The sequence below is a fragment of the Pieris brassicae genome, chromosome 12, assembly GCF_905147105.1.
Source record: "Pieris brassicae chromosome 12, ilPieBrab1.1, whole genome shotgun sequence".
NCBI classification, from domain to species: Eukaryota; Metazoa; Arthropoda; class Insecta; order Lepidoptera; family Pieridae; genus Pieris; species Pieris brassicae.
The window spans coordinates 2641550-2664970 of NC_059676.1; the positions used below are offsets into that span (position 1 = coordinate 2641550).

The 23421-nt window shown below is 32.1% G+C and overlaps 1 protein-coding gene across 3 annotated transcripts in view; it reads left to right on the top strand.

Moving 5' to 3' along the window:
* The first annotated feature begins 3338 nt into the window (after positions 1 to 3338).
* Positions 3339 to 23421, top strand: part of LOC123717157 (putative inorganic phosphate cotransporter) — a 31098-nt gene continuing 11015 nt past the window's right edge. Inside the window, exon 1 of one of the 3 annotated variants that reach the window (XM_045673013.1) lies at positions 3339 to 3503. In XM_045673013.1, coding sequence (XP_045528969.1) covers positions 3383 to 3503 — 121 coding nt within the window. In that variant the 5' untranslated portion in view covers positions 3339 to 3382. Of the gene's footprint in view, positions 3504 to 15733; positions 15906 to 23421 lie in introns of those variants that run through there. The other 2 variants (XM_045673014.1, XM_045673015.1) reach the window with 2 other exon arrangements.

Sequence of the window (23421 nt, forward strand, 5' to 3'; positions counted from 1 at the left end):
ATCCGAAATTGGCGCTCCAGTCTCCGAACCGCTCCACTTTCCAGTTAGAAGCTTTGGAGATTTTGTAAACTGTAAATTAATTAATTATAGTATGAAGTTTCCTGCAATTCTAAGTATGATTGTGTAGTTTAACAGTACTTTTTTTAATGTAGTCTGGTCTCTAACAATGTCATAGAAAACTATACTGGGATAGTTTCGTAATTTTACGAGTGAAACTTTATTTTAAAGGAAGGTGAAAAGAACAAGAATTCAATCCATTAAATTAAAGGTTTTATTAGTAAACGAATATAAACTTACTAAAGCTGATTTGATATATATCTTTCCTTTTAGTTACCAATATAATGTCTTCATCTAGATGAACGTTTCCAGCTTCAAAAAGAACCGAATCGCTTAGATTTAATTGTTGCTTATTTAGAAATATCCATTTGAATGGCGGTCTAAAGAGCTTTTTCGCTTCATCCTTAATGAACAACAACGACCGATGTATATTTTATTCATTCTAAAATTCTATTTGGTCAATTTTTCTTTAGATGTTTTGATGTTAAGTGATACCGCCATACTCTCAATGCCAGAGGGCTTGCGAGTGCGTTGCGTAATTTTTTTTAAATTATTTAATTAAAAATATAAAAAAATTGGTCGTAATCTGGATCTGGATAAAGCAGACTGTGACACGATAATTGTATATAATATATATAGATAGGTAAAGAGAATATAGAAAATATATAAAATGAACAAGTTTATTGTTTTTAAACTAATAATATGGTTAATTTGTTAGAGTATGGTAAAACGTAGTAACGATATTTTATTTGCAATTTATTTTAACACTTACCGTAATGAAAGATTGCTTTATATTTGAACATCCGACATCCGCAATAAAAATTATATTTTGTTTGACGTTATTGAATTTATTGTTCATAATTTGTACCGTTATTGGTTCATTCGTTTTCTTAGTTATGTCCAAACTCATTTCACGTAGTTCGTCTGAAAAGTTATTATAACATTGATGATAGTTTTGTGTATCAGGAGTGATAGCCCAATGATGATAGCGTGATCGACGTGAAAAATTCCACCCAAGTAATTTAATTGATCGACTACGTTGACTGGGTCATATTGAAGGCATGGGCCGACATCAGGCAGTAAAGCATACCGAAGCCAATCTATTATGTAGGTACGTACCGCTGGATTGAGATTGGAGAAGGAACTCCTGCAGCTGAAAGCCAGAGGTGGAAGTTTCTCGATTCAGATCACAAGACACATTTTGGCTTGCGGAGTTTTTGAGAGTATCAGAAGGCTGATAGATTATATAGCTTACATTTATAATGGCTTTCTGGAGCTAGTGTCTTATCAACTACAGTGTAGTTGCAACGTTAATTTAATTAAGGTAAAACTTTAGTGCAAGAGGACATTATTAGAAGAGGAACTCTTGGAGTGAAGATAAGATAGCATTTTAAAGATACCATTGGGAGGATTAAGACTTTTTTTTTGATATCCGAGGTGGAAATGCATTTGCGCATCCCCTGCCCTCAAAGGTTGCAGGGGTATGTGGGACTCGACCCACGCCAAAATCTCTGCTATTCAGAGACTGGGTGAACAATACCTAGTGGGTACCACCAGCTCGAGTAGTTCCTACAAAGCCGCGTTACAGAGGCTCTGGGGTCGCTGTCGCATTCTACCGGGACCTCAACGGCATGATACCCTTACAAACCTCCGGTGCAGTACACACTACATAGGAGGTAGGAGACGGGCATATCTTCTCCTATTTTCTCCCCGTCTTCTACCCGTAGGATTCGTCCTAAAGGGCTCCCTCTCTCGTTCTGCTGTCTCCTTCTGTAGCATAACATGCTCACAGCAGGATACCACTGCATTCCAAACCTCGTCAATGCCGACCATTTTTTCCACAACACAAGGCAAAGAAAGGTTACTCCCCACCACAAAACAAAGATTGTGACTTAGCTGAGACCACTGCGGACAATCCTCCAACGTAACTATTTATTAACCTAGGTCAATCATAGTTTTTAGTTCTTTGCTTAAAAAATCTAGTTGTTGATAGAAAAATGTCAAGAAAATACGGTACTTCACTTTTCGTAATTTTTCAAAAAGCAATTTACTCTCTATATATGTTTAAATTTAACAATATCGTATTCAAATACCTTCTTTATAACAATCCATAAATACCAATGAATACCGTTTTCCAAACTCGTTTCTCAGATCTAAAATTAAGTCTGTATTTAAATGTTCTGCAGAACATTTCTTTGCTATAATAAAAACAACTATCAAAAGATACCCTCTCATGATTCTCTTGTACTGAATTTTCATAGTAAGGAATATGTTTAAACAATAAATTGGCCAATCTTGTTAAACCACTTTCACGAATATTCGCTTAGTTAATAAATTATGGCTACCGATGGTTTCACTGCAAATTGTAGGTTGAATTTATGATTTATGATCAATTTTCTAGGATAACGGAAATGTAATCAGTATTTAGTATATTATTTGATTTATTATGAAAATACGGTAAATGCCTCAAGTTTGTCTAAGCTAAGCTAAAATTAAATGTACCGTTATTTACATCTTTAAAAAAAGACACAAAACATACATTAGTATGTTCTCTACTATCTTTTAAAATATTATAAATACAATTAAGTTTGTGAAACCAAATTTTTTTCTTTTTACAAAAAATGTTTATTAAATTATTATCTCTGAAAAGAATAAAGCTATTTAAGCCGAGTTTTTTTAAATATGTATTGTATATAATAACAAAAATCAAGAGAAAAAGTTTCGTTTAGATTTGGACCCAACGGTCAATTCAACATATTTCAATACATTTTACCTTTGTTGTATTTTTTTTACCGGTACTTTGTGTAACGGTAAACGATAATTACTTAATAAAGTAAAGGCTCGTGGTGTACAGCCCTAGGGCTCTTGGCTATTTAATAAGTGTTACACCAAGCCACAAAAAATGTCAACAAAAGATTGTGCGGCAGTTAACATATTTTTCCAGTCTTCTAATGTTTCATATCAAACCCAATTTACAAGTTTTTTGCCTCCATTTCAACAAATATACGTTATACAATATAAATGTAATTACAACTCACTCATTCATAGCAGCGATTTGTCAACAATTCATACGTTCGTTCGTTATCTCGAAGTTCATTATCTCGATGTAAGAAGCGAACCTATTAAAAATTAAAATTGCCTATTATTTGTTTACACCGGCAAAGGTACTTTTCCACTAGTTCACTATCTAATAACGCCCTATAGTTTTATCACTAAGTACGTATGCGCATCATTAAATTATTACAATAAATGGTCCCTGATACTGTTTAGTTCGGAATGCGTCTTTGTCGGGATAAAACGCAAATCGAAGAGTCTATTGAGTAGAATGATGAATTATATTATTGATAAGGTGATTTTAGCTAGTACATCTTACGATAGTAGTACATATAGCAAGCGATCTAGGGTCGCATCGGAATGGACTCCGTTGTTGGGTAAGCCTGATACATGTGAGTATTCTTTACATTTCTGCTATGATGCTTTATACAAAATTTTCTAAACATATACTGTCCGTGTTAAATAAAGTAATTTTATTGCTGCATATATAAATTACTACAAAAACAATTTCTCTAATGCATTACGCATCGCTATGACGTCTTTTTTAATCGTCACCATCATAATTTTGTAAATTTATATGGAAATCGGCGTCACATAACAAAACATGTTTTTAAATATTCCTTTCTTTCATTGCTTAGTTATTTGTGTAATTATAATATAGATTTAGTATAAAAATAGTTAAAATGCAGGAATGAAGATTAAAATATATAAACAAATATTAGGCATTTGATAACGAGCCATGATAAGAAATGAGATTAAGTAGAAATATGGGTCATTACAAATTCCAATATTTTGTATAAATTCCCGTAATGCAATAGAAATTGTGAATCTCTGAAACCGACACATACGTTTCATTTACAATTTTTTTCACGATATTTTCCTTGACGGTACTAGAATGTAAATTGTAAAGGAGAAATAAGATCTATAGATTTAAATACACGACGTCAAAAATCACATACTTAAAGATGAAGAAGAGGTTGTTAACCTCAAATTTTCAATCAATTGATTTGAATAGATACCATACATGTGCCTAATCCAATATGCGTATGTTAGCGGGAACATGATACTTTACTAAAATTTTCAAGTCCTTAATTATATTTGGAATTACTAACCAAAGAGGATATATTTGGGGTCAAAGTGGCCAGTAAGCAATTTGTAATTTTTATAGTTGTACCTCGCCCCACACGACAGTTTTCAAAACGCCGGAAGCCTTATAGAGTATTATTACATGAGATATTCCAGTCAAAGTAAGGATTTTTTTAAATATTATCTATACCAAATATAGTATAGAACGCTTGAGCGGTTTCAGCATAAAGACGCCATGATTACCACTGTATTTTTTATCTTTCAATATTCACTGTTGTTGTCTGAAACGGCCTTACAATATTTTATTCGTGCTATTCTTTTAGCAACTCTGTTTACCGTGGCGAGGGACAGTTTATATTTAGATCAGGAAATATTTTTTTACAGATACCGTCATAAATAAGTCATAACATAATTTGTATGTACTCTGCGACTATGGACTTAACGTACGCGTCGGGCATTTATCGGTAATATAAAATAATTTTTCTTGTGGCTTCAACGACTATCAACCCTGAGGTTGTAAGTTCGAACCCTGTGCACTACTGGACTTATTCTGTCTGTGAGCGCATTTAACACTCGCTCGAACGGTGAAGGAAACATCGTGAGGGAACCGGCTTAGGCCGGCGTAATCGTCAACATCGTGCATCGGGTACTTCCCATATAGAAAAAAACAAATGACTGCGACACAGATACAGAAATCTGAAGTCCAGACCAAAAATGTTGTAGTTATTGATTTGTTAGCCTAATCGATATTAAAATATTCAAAATTTATTTAATACAAAACTGGACTGACGTTCTGATGTTGGGCCCGTTTGAAACATCTGTGTGTGTTTAATCAATGATTTATGGTTCTCTATTCTCTATTCATATTCGCTGTGATCGTGTCTATGAATCCCGACCGACATATATTTTTTGTCTTGTGTGTAGCCACACTATTCAAAGCTTAGACCGCGTCGTAATCCGATGTCATATGTAGAAGTCATGTTATGCATACTATTAATGAAACCTCAAAATTGTTTTTAATAAACACAATTAAACACATATATAAAGTTATCCTACGACTACTGTAAGGTAAGCAATAACTAACCTTAAAATATAATAACTAAAATATATTACCAAAAGGAGTCCCTATAGGCAAGATTCCGAAGATACTCGCAGCGTTCCCTTGAATAGCTAGACTAATTCTTTGTCCGAGGTAGCTGCCAGCTCTTCGGTCCCCTGTGATGTCGACTAACCTTTTTGCTATTTCCTTTTAGCGCTAGGATCCCACGGACCAACCGTCTCGACAACCTATAGGACAAAATCATATTCGGAGCGTAGACTCTATTTGCATGGTTTATATATAATATATTATTAATTATATACTTACATGCTTAGGTCTAAATAACTAAGGTATTAGACTTGAATATTGCAACTTTCTAATATGAGTTACGGAATCTTGAAGGGTTTGCAAATGAACGCTTTCTGGTACACTAATGGCGGTAGGCGCGGCAGACAGCCTGGCTACACTTTATGGCGGTTCTAACTCGTTATTATGGAAACTCGACCACTCCTTAGCGGTATGATTAACCTGCTCTACGGCAATTTATTCACGACCAATACTTCCCTAAAAGTGCATATACGAAGTTACTTTCCACGCGAGACTAGTACAACAACTTTAACAGATTACCTTGATTTACGACCTAATATGAAATATTTATTACATATAAACTTTATACCTTTCAAGAATGCTTGTAGTAAAATTATGTAACGACGTCAATCGTTATATCGCATTAGATCTGAGAACAGAGGTTACTTTAGCACATTGGTCCAAGGAATTAAAACGTAGTAAAAAAAATCAAAACACGTTCCGCAGTTTCAGTATGAAACCAATACAAATAGTTGGTTTTTATTAAATATGCTTTTTAAATTGTCAAGTTTAGTTTATGTATTCATTTACAGTTAAAATTAAATATATCAATATCTAATATATTTTGTAAACTGCCAAATTTATATAATATACCTGTCTTCAATGGACTGAATTAATAACAAATAAGTGAATTTAAGAATTTAAATTGCCATAATTTATCATTACATGAGAAGCATTATTAAACTAAAAAGGTAGATTACCTAATTTGGGGCACTCTTAAGAAATATAACTGGTGTCAACATACTTCACAAACACCATAGTTACGAAAATGTTTGTAAGAAAATTATCATCTTATTTTCACGACCTTTAAACTCAAGGTTCAACCAGTACAATTCTGTATGGTAACTCAATGGAACAATCCTGACAAATAAATGAATTAAAAAAATATCGATGAAGCACATTTTCAATTAAAAGGCCGGCAACGCATTGAGAATGTCTATAGGTAGCGGGTATCACTTTACATTACCTCCTGCCTGTTTGCCACCTGGAATTAAAAAGATACAGATGTAGCATATTCCATCTGGTCTTGTTCCAGGACTTAAATCATTATTCAACTGTTTTCTTATTTTTTACCTTATTGTCCTGTGTTAGGGAATAAATCAATTGAATTAATTGTTAATTTTGGCTCCAACACTCCATCCGACAGCAATAACTATATATCAAAAGTTAATTTGAAGATAAATATACCCATAAGAATATATTATGCCTGAATAACATAGAAATGTTACTCAGCCATAACGAAGCATTGTAATGGTGAAAGAAAGTGTGAAATCGGTCCAGTACTTTTAAAATTTCAAATACCAAATACATACCATTCCTCGTAACATTATAGGTATAGTAAAAATACTAATAATCATAATTAATTAAATATGTTAATTTGGATAATAAAATACGGTTATTTTGTATCTAATATCATATTCATAATTTAAATTAGATGTCATTGTCCGGCCATAGAATTGATCGTTTCATGTTTGGACATATTATGAAATAGTTGTATTTTGGTTAAATGGTTTGCTAAAACTTCAAATCTTTTTGTTTGGTATTGAATTTGTAGTATCATGGCAAAAATAACAGGTATGTTATTTGGGTGTATAATACTTCTGAATTTCTCTGTCATCTACGCGTCAAAAAACAAGATAAGAGTTCCCCAGTACCAGCTCCTTCCACTTTATAGTATTTAACGAAAAGCGATTAGAATCTTCGATGACCAGTCATTTTCCGAGCGGCTTGTTTCCTTGGCGTTGCGTCTCTCTGCATATACTACCGCATTTACTATCGAGGTGAATTTTATTATCGGGCGTTGAGACCGAATACGAAATTCCACCTGTATCATCTCGACGTATGTCGTTCTTAAACTGAGCGTTTTGTAAAGCAGTTTTCCGCGCACCACAGCTATGTGGAGCTAGCTAGGTATTTTGGAACCAATTCTACTTAGCGACCTTAAAGGAAAAAGCCCGTTAGTTACATAATGTTAGTTACATTTATCGTGTAGCTGTTAAAACGTGTTGTTAATTGATGTAGTTTGACCATTTGGATTGGACCTGTCCATAAGTCCCGCGAAAACTAGGTATTTTATTAAAACTCGCCAACCATTTTGTGAAATAAGCAATTCTACTAATGGGTTTCAACAATCCAAATTAATTTTTAAAAAGACGTGTTTCTTGTATAAATAAGATAATTTTGTCCTGCGTTGAAATATCACTTTGCTTTTTGTGCTTTTTTTCAATTATTGTTAAGGAAGGGTCCATGACCTTGGCATAAGATATCTTTAGAACATCCTTCACCTTTTGAGAGCAGGTTTTTGGAGTAAGCTTAAAATATATAATTCAAATATTCATCTTTTATACTTAGCCATTATCCTTTAATTATATTATATCAACGAACATTTCTATATGTTGAATAATTTGGTGGAAAGTTATATTGCAAGAGTTTGCGGTTTAATTTCTCGCTAATACACAAAAATGTCATCTTAAAGTAAATCATTTCTCCGCCTTATTTGCTTTCCCCTCAAATATACATTTTGGAATGACTTAACCAATCGAGCTATGAAAGCATACTCCAGTTCTCCATGACTCAGTATTTCATCCACATTCAATTAAGTCATGAGATTAAAATTCACAGGATACTAACTGGTTTATCCTTGGCCGCTTAGGTAATTGCTTTAAATGCAGGTTAGTGGTGAATATAAGCTACCTCGTTTCCAAAGAAGGCGAAACAAATTTTAAGGAAAAACTTAGTAGAAATAATAAGTAATCTCTATTTACTTTATAAAAATATTGTTAGTATAAAGTGTTTAGCTTAGTAAGCGTTCTTTGTTTTGATAAATTCGCGCTATGATTTATCATTTGTATTAAATAAATATAACACTGATGTAATATCAAACAAAAACATTCCAATCTTTTTGGTCAAGAAAATCAGCTGATACACGTCGTCGTCTATGACGAGTGGGAGTTTCCTCGCGATGTTTTCCTTTACTCTATGACGGACGACTATTTGTATTCGAAACGTGGATTGTGTCGTAAATTCGCTGCTAAGGACGTTTTAAAGAAAATCTCTAACTTAAACGAAAACTTAGATAACCTCTAATGACCCTAGAGCTAGTCCTTTTATCGCTTATCGATGTATTATCGAGGAAATGTTGCCACTGGAACCAAACTTTAAAAATTTGTTTTAGTTTATTATTTATATATTTTTAATTATTAATACTACTATATAGGTTCTGAATATTGTGAACGTATTTGAATTACATATTTGTCCACGAGGTCAACGACCTTCTAAAATAATATAGGTTTTTATAATACACGATTTGACAATTTTCCAACATATTACGAGTGTGTATGAATAAATTTGCGCAGGTTTCTGAGAACTGTTGTCAAGCATTATATTATGCGCATTAAAAATTAGAATACAGCATTAAAATAATTAAAATATTGTATAAAGCTTTACGCACAAAGAGAAATTAGCTTAAGCCAAGACTAGCTTACCATTAACTGTTGGAATTATATGGAGTGCATGGAATTAGGTTTTTGGTATGTTTCATCAATATTCATCCATCAATATCGGTTTATTAATTGCTGTGGTACTGGTTATGCTAAGTTTTCTTTATATATATGTTAAAAAAATAAGTATTTAAATGGCTTCATAGCTATGTGAATGCTGAGGCAATCCAACTTCTTGACACGACAGGAATTAGACGCCTAAAGAGAACTAAACCTTTTGCGTTGTTAAACCTAGTGTAGTGAATATAAGTGCAAGTGAGGTATCTTAGACCCACGAACATTACAGAACATTAACACTAAGACTGTTAATGAACATTACCTTAGCTTAATTCATTAGCATCGTAGAAAATTAAGTCAACATAATATTACTTATTAGCCATAATTATTGTATAGGCTAGATTGGAATTCATGTGAAGTCGCACACTTTATTGCAATATAAAAATGTATAGGACTTGCGTAAAAGTATTAATAATTATTTTTTAGATTTGTCCCCTTTTTAATTAAACGTAGTTTTTTCATGGACTGCACAAAATGGAACACAATAAATCTTGTTTACAGTTTAGATTGATTTATCCAGATTTTATTGAATTTCTTATGTTGGAGCCTGATTTGACTCATTGACGTATTGTTGCATGTATTTTTGACCAGTGTTATTGTTTTATTGGAAATCATGTGTCTTTTTTAGCGTGAAATGCCGTTACACATACCCTGCATGTGAAGTGCTATGTGCCTACCCTCTAAAACTTACTACAAAGTTAATGATTCTATAACGAATGATCTAGTTGATAAAAGGGCCTGGGACTAGTGCTAGACAGGCTACTTCTAATTAATTTGCGATATTTGTTTTAAAATAAGTAATGTTTGATGATTTGATATTTTACAAGAGTACCGAGAGTTTTTTACGCCGGCTTTTTCTCTCGGCCTACATCCTCTGTCTTCTTTGCCGATGAGTAGGGCTGTCTACCTATTCAAATTTGGTGACTTTGGTATCTTATGTTCCATAATAAACATATTTTATTTTTTAAACTTCACGGCGCCGTATTTGAGCTTATGGTGGGGATCGGGTAACAGCGAGGCATACTCGCATCTGGTCTAGTTTATCCTCATTCGCCTGATCCACGAAGTCAAATATATTACAGTATTGAAGTCTTTCTATAGTCTAAAGTCAATTAGAATTTTAGATGTGTTTTCCGATTTACTTGAATACCAAATGTGGCGGAAGTAGCGCAATTCTGAAATATTTGTTTCCGTTGTACGTGGTTACAATTTCCTCGTAAAAAATTCGTATTGCCATTGAAAATTGTGTACAAAAGGATTGCATTGCGACCTTGAACTCGCGATTGTATTTATTGAGGAAAATATGTGATCAATAATTTATAAAGATACATGAACCAGGTACCCTTTGTATAAAACTCAAACCAAATTTGACAATGTCCTTTGCTTAATATTATTTAAAACTACTTTCCTTATTGAAACTGATTTTTTAGCATTATAGGTATACATTTGAGTTAAAGTTTACTCATGGCGTATAAACTGTTGCGTTTATAGTAAAATAAAACGAAACTATCTAATTGACCTTACATTTATTATATATATATATATATATATATATATATATATATATATATATATATATATATATATATTAATTTTTATATGATTAATATTTTTATAACGACAAGTTCACAAATAAATTTTTGGATCTCTTGTAATTTGTTAATTGTTAACTTGACATTATATATAAAATCAATTTGGCTATGTCTACATCTAGTCATGTTTTGAAAATTATTCCGAGAAAAATTATATTTGTTTGCGCTTATATCAATAAATATGTGGTTCCACGAATTAACAGCGTTGTTTACTTTTTGAATTGTACTCTGTAGTTTCCGTTCATATAACTTTGATTCTATTAAAACATTAAACTGTTTATATTTTTTTAGTAGCAGTGTTGGCCTAGAGGCTTATGCGTGCGACTGTTAATGTCTTTCTTAATACGTGTGCCATTACCACTTATTATGTAAAGGCAAAAAGTATCCTACTTCACATGAAGTTTTTTCTCAGCATAGTGAGCCACTGTAGGGGCGGCACTCGAAGCCCCTTTGCAGTGTTTTTAGAAACCATAAATACATTTGGTGGTCGTTTAACAGAAATTGAATTAATTTGACTGTGTAACATTGTCAGGGCCAGTACGATAGCCTTGTCATGATCGCGATTTCTCAAAGGAAACTAATTCTTATGACACCGGTAAGTGGAATAACTGCGACTTATTGTTGTTTGTTATTGATCAACGTTTACATTGTTTGTTATAATTTCTATTATAGAGAAACTTTATTACTTATTTTCTAATTTACATTATAGAGAAACGTGAACAAATTGGTCAACAGCGACTTTATTTGTGATTATTTTCAATTAAAGGTATATATATTAAAGTTTAGATTAATATGACTTGATACTCTATTAAGGCATTACGAAATATAAATACTGCTCCCGAAATATGCATAATTTGTTCTCTCCGAGTACAAGTTTCTAATTTATTTTTTGGATTTTTTGTTATACATAAAATAGCGTCTTTATTAGACTTGCTTCTGCATTTGATCACAATCGGCACTATTATAAAACCCGGACTAATGGCATCATGTTTACGATTTTTTCCGAAATAATATTGTAACAGTAACAAATACTTTCTGTGGTCCAAGTTTTATAATACGACTTATATGACATTATGTTTTGTTACGAGATCTTGAGTATAAATCCGAAGGATAACATGGCTAACAATATTTAAAACAAATTAAAATAAAATATATACATATATGTATACAAAACATAATATATTTTTGATTTACGTAATATTTATACATATTAACTTCAAGATCATATGAATAAATGTTACATATAAAACGATATGATTATTTGGATCTGAAATAACATTGGCTTTTAATTAAATTTATTTAGCCAACCTCCACAAATTATTATGAAATACATATTTGTTGACCGTTCTCTGACGTCTGCGCCTGTACTCTGTAATATTGTAAGATCATTTTGTAGGAAATTTCTTTATTTAGTTCTCTCAATATTGCTAATTTCACAACCTTGAGAGTAATAAGTCCAAGTTGAACTCGAATTCGGAATCGATATCACTACGGTTATAGATAACCGGCGTTTGGTTAAGAATGTTAAATATAATATGATGCAATTCACACCTCAACCATAATCCACAAAAGAGTATTCCATCGAAAGATTAGACCATAGGACATCAACCTTTCGAAATAAGATTTAGCGATTTAAAATAAATGTTGCATTAATATCCGATTGTATTGTATTAAATATTCTACATGGAGTATGTCAAACAAAAGACAGAAGGAATAATACGCTCAATTCCGTCTTGTATGTGTAATTAATATACCTAACATTAAAAGATCTTTTGTATTATAACAAAAGTTTTATGTTTTTTACGGAATTTAATGGCGTAATTAATATCAGATAGATTTATGAGAAATAGAAGTTGGTAGTGGAGAATAGTTTATGGTTGTATAGAACTTCCGGGTTTCCATACAATCGTGTCGTATAAAAATTGGTAATATTTCACTGACCATAATTTCGGATCTAAAATATATTTAAAAAAATAAGTAGCACTTCAGATTTCTGAATCTGTTTTATGATCATTAGTCAATCTAATAGGCGTGTCAGTCAGTCTTCTGTTTCACACACGCCGTCGATTTTTGGGTATATATGGCAAGCCGGTTTCCTCACTATGTATTCCTTCACCGTTCGACCGAATATAAAATGCACACATAGAAAGGAAATCCATTGGTGCACAGCCGGGGATCGAACCTACAAATTCCTACAGAAGCCCAACATTGCTTTTCAGATCTGTAAAAATGTATATCGTAAGCAGTGAGTGTACTGTAACTTCCAATGATGAATTTTTGTACCTAATTTTCTTTTAGTTTTATATTATACCACATTCATTCACAATTTTATAAATATCTGACAGAAATTAAGATGCTAATGAAAATGGCACCACTCCACAGAGTGCCGAAGATGATATGCAGGGCTCACTCTGCAAAAACATAACGAATCCAAATATAATTCATACAATAATTTATTTATGGAATCGGTATTATCTAATCCAACACAAATCCGCTGATCGCAAACGTGGAATTAGTTGTTACGATAAATGAATATTGAATTTGGAATCAATATTCAGTTTCGTAACAGCTAATAAAAAAGAGTTTCCATTAAGAAGTAATTAACAATAAAAAATAGTTCTCAAAATTCATTGGCTGATTAATAACAATTTAAAATGGCTAATTTAATTTTACGTTATTACAATTCATTTGATATCAATCACACTGTCAGTCAATATTTTTTTTTTTCAAAGTTAGTGGCATATGTGGCATGTGATCATTTAAAATATTAAAATATTGGTTCGTATTAATGAGCGTTCAGCGTCCCGACTATAAACGACAGGATATTTTTTTGTATTAAATACTAGCTGCCTCCGCGAACTTCGTTTCGGCTTAATGTGACGTTTTTACTTAGCCTATCTTATTAGTAGCTACATATCAACATATGGAACATATTGCTATGCTACTCCATAGAGATTTAGTCCCCATGAAAAACCTCCATAGATTTCAAGGAAAAATGTGAAAAAATTCTGGGTATGGTCTAGCCGTTTTGCTTTTAACAACATAGTTTGCGATTCATTTTTATTTATATTGATGTCATAGATATATGGCATTCATCTATCATATCTCGGACATGTTTGTAAAATATATGTCTTCTGAAACCGTAGTACATCACTTTGCTCTATTGCCAATAGTTTCCGAGCTTATAGAGATATTTATTGGTTTTCACACCTTGCGTTACATTATCGAAGTTGCGGATCCCTGACTTTTTTGAAAATATTTTTCAGCTTGTGTTCATCAGGTTCGTCTGATAGTGAAATAAAGGGTCAATTAGGTGCAGTAATTTTGGAGATTATTCAATGCATATGATCAAATTTTTCCTGTAGGATAAGTGTTTTACACGCGTTGACTTGGTCGCGGGACCTCGATTAATGAGCTAGCAAAAAGATAATTTATATAACATAAGTTTTGGAATGCGGATTTAGATATTTATTTATTAACACTTCAATGCATTATAATTTAAAAATTTAACATAATTAAATGAAAAGGAACTGGTGGCCTTATCGCTTTTGATTCGATCTGTGAGAAGAAAAAGTCTTAAATTAGATAAGGTAAGCAAGAAGTAAAAAAAAATACATATGACACATGTATTTATTGACATATGTAATTAAATTAATTAAGACAAAACTAATCAGGAACAAAAAGAAACCTAAACTAAAAAGGATACATGAAAAGTGCACTTGAACCACGATAATTTATGATCAGTCTCATGTCAGTTAGTAGTTAGTACGAAAGTTAGGTATATAATATAGTTAGGGATGTCGATAGGTAATGTTTGTTCAAAAGACATTTAAAGGAAGATATATAAGGAGCTAAGCTAACTGTAGAGACATTTAAAGATTCGCTAAGAAAGGAGGAGTTATGAGATGGGATTTCAAGAATATAGTTTTCGGAAGAGCATAAGCTATAGAAAATTATGTGAACTTTTTAAATACCCTGAAGTTTAGGCAAACTTTGTTAGTTGGACTTATTATTACTTTATAGACATATACTACGTAGTAACAACATTAGAGATAATAATAAATCATTAATTATCTAAGACATAGAACATGTATGAATAACCATAATATATGTTTATATAAAGACGACCTTAAAATTAGTTATAATATACTAACGTTATAATAATATCAAGCAATACTTATATTTCACTTTTACCCGATTGACCTTAAAATTTTAGGCGAAACTTAAATTTTGTAATGTTATTGACCTCTGAATAAAAATGCGCGCGAATTCGTTTTGGAGGGCAAATAGAGGAAGGAAACTATGCGTTCACTATTAAACATTAAAACAGTCTAAAATGACTGAAAATTTTAAAATTATAATTAAGAAAAACAAGTGAATGAAAAAATCTTAAGGTAAATTATTTGTAATGTTTGACTAACTAAACATAAAAAAGATGGAACGGAACTAAAGAAACCAATAGAAGTTTAATATTCATATAAGCTTAAAGATGCTGTGGTTTATGAACTGTGTTTTTATGCAAGCCGTCTTAGTAATTAAAAAAAAAAGCTTCAGTACAGGTTTTTTTTACTTTTTACTCCAATGTTGCATACCTGTACATTTTTTTTCTCTCCGACTCCTAACTACAAATATCTAATTAAATAGGCTAATAGGAATTCAATAACTATTATATGTGCCCTACCTTTCAATTTGGCAATTGTTGGCTGAAAATAGAATTCATACGTCCGGGTACAATCACAATAAACATGACCAATTTGCAATTGTACAAACCGGCTCAGATATGTGTCAGTGACATAACTATAATTATTTAATTACAAGCCAAAAGCGGGTTAATCGTTACGTGTCCATTACAGAGATTTTAAGTAATTAATTTGATGTCATTCATTCGGAAATCAGTATGAAGAATATCATTAAGCATTTGAGCAGGTTGTTCGTGTGCTTAGTGTTGGTCGCTCGGTATATAGAGGCGCGAGTGGTACGCGCGCGCTTAATTGCAGGCTGCGCGGGAGTTGCGAATGACGAACGCGTAGTGAAAGATCGATCTAATCGATCTGATTTAATTCGATAAATACTGTTGTGATTACGGTTATAGTGCTGTTCGAAAATTGTGAAAAATAATCATGTTGACCGGGTGGCAGTTGTTATTGTCAAAATGTAAGTTTTTAACGTAGAGAAAATGTTTATTTATAGTTACATTATTTTAGAATTGTGATAACTTATCGTGTTTTAGTTTTTTTAGGTTTTTTTGGCAAACATTTTATATTCAAGTACCAAAGTAAAAGGTACCGTGTGCATTTTTCTTCAACATTTCTCCTCTCTCCTTATCTGGTATAAGAAACTTAGCTTATTTAAAATTAGGCTCCTAAAATATATTATGTTGTTTGAGTTTAAAATATTTTATTTTTAAACTCACTCGTGTAAATGTGTTATGGTAAAATTGTGGACTTGTCAGATTTACATAATAATCGCTTAAAACCCCGCATAAATGTTTAATGTATTTAGGGTAGTGATAACTTTAAGCGAGGGCATATTATGTTTATAGAAATATTTGTTAATTATCGGGTTGAATATAGATATATTCTAATAAGGTATTGATTTTAAAAACTTAGGTATTGCTTATAAAAAGCCGCTCGGCTGTTATTGTTCAGACACCTTCAATATTATGCGAGACCCGTACTAAAACTAATTGAATAATTTAGTCATAAAAATAAAGAAATAATAGAAAAAAACGCATATTACAAACACGAGGTATCGCGTAAATACGCGGAAAGAAAATAAAATCGATTCAACGCTCGATTGCGATAAATGAATTAATTGTATTAAGATTTAATATTTTCCATATGTAGGTATGTGTGTCGTAGCCTTCATATGTGGTTTATTCTATGGAATTCAAATTATGTAACAACTAAACGATGTTTTCAAATGTAACAGGATCTCATACATTTGTGCATTTTTTTTGTTGTTTTAATTGTCTTTAACCGGCCGGTACTTTGTTCTATTTGCTATCCGAATATACAAGGCATTCTTTTGGCATTATTAGGTGACATTATAATTAAGGAATTATTTACTCTGGGTAATTAATAATTAAAAACTTTACACAATAAAATGTATAGTAGAACAACGACATATATAGCTGGTTTTAAATAAATATCTATTATAATGCAATTGACGTGGTTCAGTATAGCTAACAACAAATTTGTTTAAAGTGTAAAGTGTAAAAAAAACACTACCGGAAATAAAGTCCATATATCATATTTTAGGCATCATATCTTAATACGTATCACGAGTATCACATACGCGTGATACAAACACATTATTTTTAAAAAAAAATTCAATGTTTTTTAAATTATATAATTTGTTATGAAAATTGGAAAAGTCCCGACAGTGAAGAGTGCTGTTAACGCCGTAGTTACAAAACCTAAATTACTAATGATAAATAATTGTCTTAAGCATACATTATATATATATATATATATATATATATTTGCTTAAAAAAAGCATAATTTACGCGTCCTTGCTTTACGCGAGTTTTACACATTTATATAAATCTTCTTTAAGGTAAGTGTAGTAAATCTGCATCTTCAACTACATTTACCATGGAGAGTGTTCAGCTGAGTTTTATCATCGGAGATCGAGGCAGAATACGAAATTCCACTAGTACTACCTCGACGTCCGTCGTTCCACAACTGAGCGTTTTTTTATGGCAGTTGTGGCCGCGCACACCAACTATGTGGAACCACCTGCACACTGAAGTATTTCCGAACCAATTCGACTTCCTTCAAGAAAATAGCGTACCAATTCTTAAAAATCCAGCAACGCACTCGCGATTCGCGAGCCCTCCACTCATTCCTCCGCGAGTGCCCATGGGCAGCGGTATCACTTATCATCAGATGAGCCTTCTGCCCGTTTGCTCCCTGTTTCATAAAAAAATTAGTGAGTTTGACATTATTTACATACAGGTGCTTTTCAGGAATCCTATATTAAAAATATTTTTTTAGTTACGTCCAGCAAATGCGAGGAAGATAACGTCAGTGGTTGACAGTTCGAACGAATTTTCCATAGAATTTGTATACAGGAGTTCTATTTGATAGACTATTTGTTCTGTTTAATTTGACTGTTTGTTTCTGTTTAATTCCCAATACGGAATTTCTCCTCTATCATGACTATTCTATTGCATTTGTCACAACTTGTAGCAATTACGAATATTTCGTATTAAAATATAATTACTATCTCTTTGCAACACACAAGAAAGAGACGAACTTTTATTTGAGACAGAAATATGCGTGTAAAATGAAATTGGTTTGCAATTCTCATTACACGGAGCATTTATGATTGTCGCACTTGAACGAGTTATTTAACCTTATCGATACTTAACTGCATTTAATAACAGTTACCGAGATAAGTTTGAAATAATATTTCACTCCATTAATTAACCTAAATTACGTCGTTTTTTCAAAGGCATAGACCAAATACCTCCACTTGCAAGGTCCCGACATACCTGTCTCGCTTCATCCACTCATCACATTCTTATGCATGCTCGTCGTTTATGGGTACTTTCGACATGTCCTTTCTCTCGTCCTGTATTAGGTCGAGGCATGTAACCCAAGGTCTACAAGACCCGATCTCACAATCATCTGTTGCCTTGTATATCCTACTTGTAAGATGCTCTTCATTCATCCTTTTCACAGAATCAAAGGTCATATCGCCAGAGCACTCCCTTTTGTATCCTCGTCACCACGTCCTCTTTTATTCCACATTGCTCAGCTACATCACACATTAATAATCTAATTTAAAATAACAATGTCTTCACGTCATGGTATAAAAATATTGTGTAGCAAGTTTGCTATATTTCTTTTTTGTTTGTGTGTTCGAGTTAGGTCTGGTTATCCATAGTTGCTTCCCTTACACTTTGAAATCGATTTTTGTTTAGTATTATAATATAATAATTTTGTCTGTAGCGTATTCTTGTTTGTATGTTTGTGTATTAGTGCTTGTCTCATTAAATATTTTATTTTTCTTGTAGCAATGTATTAGAGTACCAAGCGTTGGTAAGATTTTATTAATAAATAAAATAAATTGTTTACTACTACGGCACCGTACTTGTAAAAATATACTCAAATTCAATAACGCTGACGCGTTTCACATGATTCACTATAGTCTAACGGTACGGCGATCGTGCCGTTTGTCTGTTGTTGGACATCTTTCGTTTTAATGACCTTTGGATAATACTGATCAAAAGTAAAATTAAGGCTAGTATACATGTCACATTTATATTGAACTAAATTTGATAAATTGACACATTCGTGGTTCACACATGGTATGTCATATGGCCATGAAATTACCAGCTTCAAAAGGTTTGGGTGGTAGGGCTTATCACGTCACCAAAAAGTCGATTAATGAAACAGACACAAAAATCTGTTTGCTCCATTCACTTTAAACGACATATACTTTAAAGGCTCCCTTATATTAGACACGTCTCATGATAAGCAAAAAATTTTTCTTTTAAATTGTTTTTTTGTTTCCTTCTCCGGTACCCGGTAATTTACCATTCCATTTTGAAACTTTGTGAGCGGTCAACGACATTTCATTCAATCGTATAAATATCACAAGGCCACATCTCATTTTGCCATTTTATTTTGAACAATATGATTTTGTAATACAAGAAAAAAAAAATTTTGTCTGACATACTTACCTACTTATCAATTCTGCAACATTAAAAATATCTTAAAATACAGATTTTTTACCTAAGCGGCGACTTTATGTAGGTGAACCATTGCATAATATGAATTATATTATGATAATAATGTAAGCACAATGTAAACATTAAATTTGTCTTAGATTCTTACAGCCTTAGAAAACGTAAAAAAATAACCTCTAAATGGCCTAAGAAACAAAAATATCACTAAACCAACTCCATAAACTATAAAATCTTTTACTATGAGTAAGAAGTCCGTTTTCTGAAGCTTGAAAGGTTTTAAAAGTCGAAAAGCTTCGAAATCTCCTGCGCAAATGGCCAGTCGTAATGAACCGCCGAATTTGGTCAGGATTACAAGTGAAACATATTATGGAATTGTCTAGACTATACTGTTTCCATGCAAAATCAAAGCCGGTGCGCAATTTAGACTAAAATTAGTACCCAATTGGTTACTAGTACGGTATAAGTTAACCTTAATTATTTTAATAGAAAAATCGTATTTAATCGACCGTGACATTGCATCTCAATGGAACATTAATTTGATAAATCGTTAGAGGTATAAATAATTACAATTAACCTAAAAAATATTATGTGAACTACTTTCAAGCCATTTTTTGGAGGTGTTTTACGTTATGAGGCGATTGTCCTACGTTTCGTTCCTCGAAGCAGCAATAATTATTCCTGTTGCCTGATGATGCCGCTTTTTAAAAGTGAATTACAAAAACATGTTTGCCCTTAAGTTCCAACTTGTTATACAGCGTTTTCATCTCTTATAATATATAAATAATTTTCCATTGAATTTTGAATGATTTTATAAATTTTAACTACGTGTTAATCCTGAACACGTTTTGAAATATAGAACTTAGTATATAATTTTCTGTACCCGTAGTCTTGACAACCGACTTGATTAACGGCACCTGGTGAAAGGTAGATCACTATTCTCGTTAGACAAGAGCAACTTATTAGAGTAACAGTCAATCGAGTTGTGGAATTCTTTGCTCCACAATAAATACTGAAGTGAAAGGGAGTCTAAGACTAGGTAATTGCAAGATAAATGACGTATTTACTTTAAGGAATGCAGGAAATTTTCAATAAGTAACGCTTTACGTCTAAATACATGCGTCAAAAGTCATCTCACGCGAGCGTAATAACTTTTTAAAATTCATTACTTTTTTTTCTTGGACAACAGTTGGTTTTTCTTTGGTAATTGGGCATGCGACATGAGAGTCGATCTATGGGATTCGTGTAAGGAATCTCAGAGCGTACAATCCGTAAAATTGAATAGTTTATGTAACAATAAATTACGTATCGTATCTCGAGCAACAGCACTTAGAACATGCAACAGAAAAAAACAGAAACTTACATTATCGTTTTGATGTAAATAAATCGTAAAGGCATTACAATTAGGCATTATTAGCAGCTTATGCAGCGAGCCAAAAATACTTTATTCTTAACTATACCCAATAAGAAAAAAACAATTACTCGCATATTATTTTTATTAATGAATTCGCAACATCGATTACATCAGTTTAATTAGTTTCATCAATCTTTTTATATAACCTTTAAGTTCACATGCCACACACGTCGCGGTAATAGCTTTAAAAGAAAAGCCGTTCGTCAAACGACTCTTCCTGGAAACGTCAAAGTTATTATGGCATAAAATTGCAATGAAATTACCCACGCCAGCCTGTCTGCCAAGGGAACGAGAGCCATTAGCCGCCGAGGATCGTACGACATCGGAATGCAGCACGATTCAATAGAAATCTGTTCGATAAAAACTTCTAACGAGTTTCTCAATCTCAATACCATTTTAAGTAACCTGGCTCAGTGTTTCTCGTAATCGTAAATGGATAGACAATTCGGTCTTTAATTCGTCAACGGGAATTTTAACGGGGCTATAACGCATTTGTTATTCTGGAGTTGAACAAAAGCGGAAATATACAGTCCATTTGTGTAGGTAGCTATTGTTCTCAATAATTGTAATGTAGCAATAAACATCGAGAACGTATATGTCACGGTTTAAAATTAATTGTAACGCAAGCTAGTAGCAGTAGTCAGTAGTAATAGATAAAATTAAATCCCTTACAGGTAACAGTTATACTAATAATAAATCTGTATGACAAGCAATTAATTATCCTGTGCAACCCTTTATAGAATTTCGTTATTTTTTCTTCTATAGATCAGCCTTCAACAAACAATTTTACATCTAATACAAGCAATATCGTATATATTACATACAGTACATGAACAAAAATGCATTGCTTCATAATTGCACAGGCTTAACGATTGAGAGTCAGCAGTTAGTTACTGGTAATTCCAATTTAATATTAAAGAAATTTACACAAAATTTTAAGGAGAATGAAGACGTTTTCTTACAAAGAACAAGAAATTTTAACTATGTTGCATGTAAAAGTTATTAGAGTTTTTGTTTAGAATGGGTAAATTAACTTATGCTTATCTCGTAAAGAAAGTTTTTAGCGTGCCTTAGCACGGATTTGTAATTACTGTGTCAACAGAAACACTAACTAAATGATAATTACGTTTATGTTAAACACATGCTAATTTTGCTTAAACCATAAAACTTATGCGATAAACGAGTGTTGCTTGGCTCTTGTAAGCTTATTTGTATGAAACTTTAGTTTTGTGCGTAACCACATAAATTTATTGAACACTTCGTTGCATTCAGAACTAATGAAATTATTATACAATTATGAACTCATCAAGCGATCTCTCTCAAGAAACCATTATACGGAAAATTTTACTTATACATTGAAACATAACAGAGACATTATAAATTATCCTGTGTATATAAGTATATAATAATTGCTTTACAATAAAGAAAAAAATATGTTAAACCAAAGGAGAAAACAGTATTATAGAAAATGGTAAATCAAATAGTGATATGAATATAATTATATAATTTATTCATATCAATATTTGAATAGGTTATAAAGTACCTATTTAAAGATAGAGGAAGTAAGGCGGGTTGAAGCAAGAAGTTTGAATTCGATAATTACAGATGTAAGATTCATCGAGAAAGGCACAGAGTAACGTATTATTTACGAAAGTGACATTCCAACCACGAACGGTTGGTTGGTTATTAGAACCTTACTTCCCCAGCTACACAAGCTACTTCGTTCGTTTAAGTGCGGTGAAAACATCGGAAACTAGCGATGCGATATCATTACTATATAAAATATACGTAGTGAAAAGCGGAAACTGTGTTACTCTTCTAAGCAATGATTTAATTCATAAATTATAATTAAAATGATACCTTAATAACTAGGATAATAATGTTCATACCAACAACCTATAAATGTATGAATATAATTATCTAGGCACGCATATCACCGGTAGTTTAGACATTAATTACACTTTGATTGCTTAGATTCATTCTTGCATAATATCATACAAGAACACGCTTTGATCAGTTCACATAAGTTACGGCTCGTTGACCACATGTATGACACATTTAAACATTTACATGACATTTTTTCAAGAGCCGTGTCCAAGTCCTCGTTCTTAACATTATCATGCAACTGAAAGCTTTTTGATTCGAATATTTTACGAGTAAAACACAATATTTTTATCGGATCACAGATAACATATGATGATAACATATGTTGGACACAATTTAATTTTGATTGAAACGATTATAAATCAGAGTTATGAAATAGTAGTGGTGGTGGCTTCTGTACGAATACTAACCATGTATAATTGTTTTCTTAAAATAAAAATATTATTGTATACACCCATTACGCTTTGCAAATAAATTAATAGAATATTATTTATTTGAATATATAAAAGCGATAGTCTAAAATTTAAAGCAAGCTTTTTATTTGAACTATATAAAGTAATAAGTCCGGTTATTTATTGTAGTTGATTAGTCTGTATTTTGCATCTAATGTAATTGTAAACGTCCCATGAATGCTAATCATTTTCATTCATTATGCGCATTGCTTCTAGAAGTTGTTT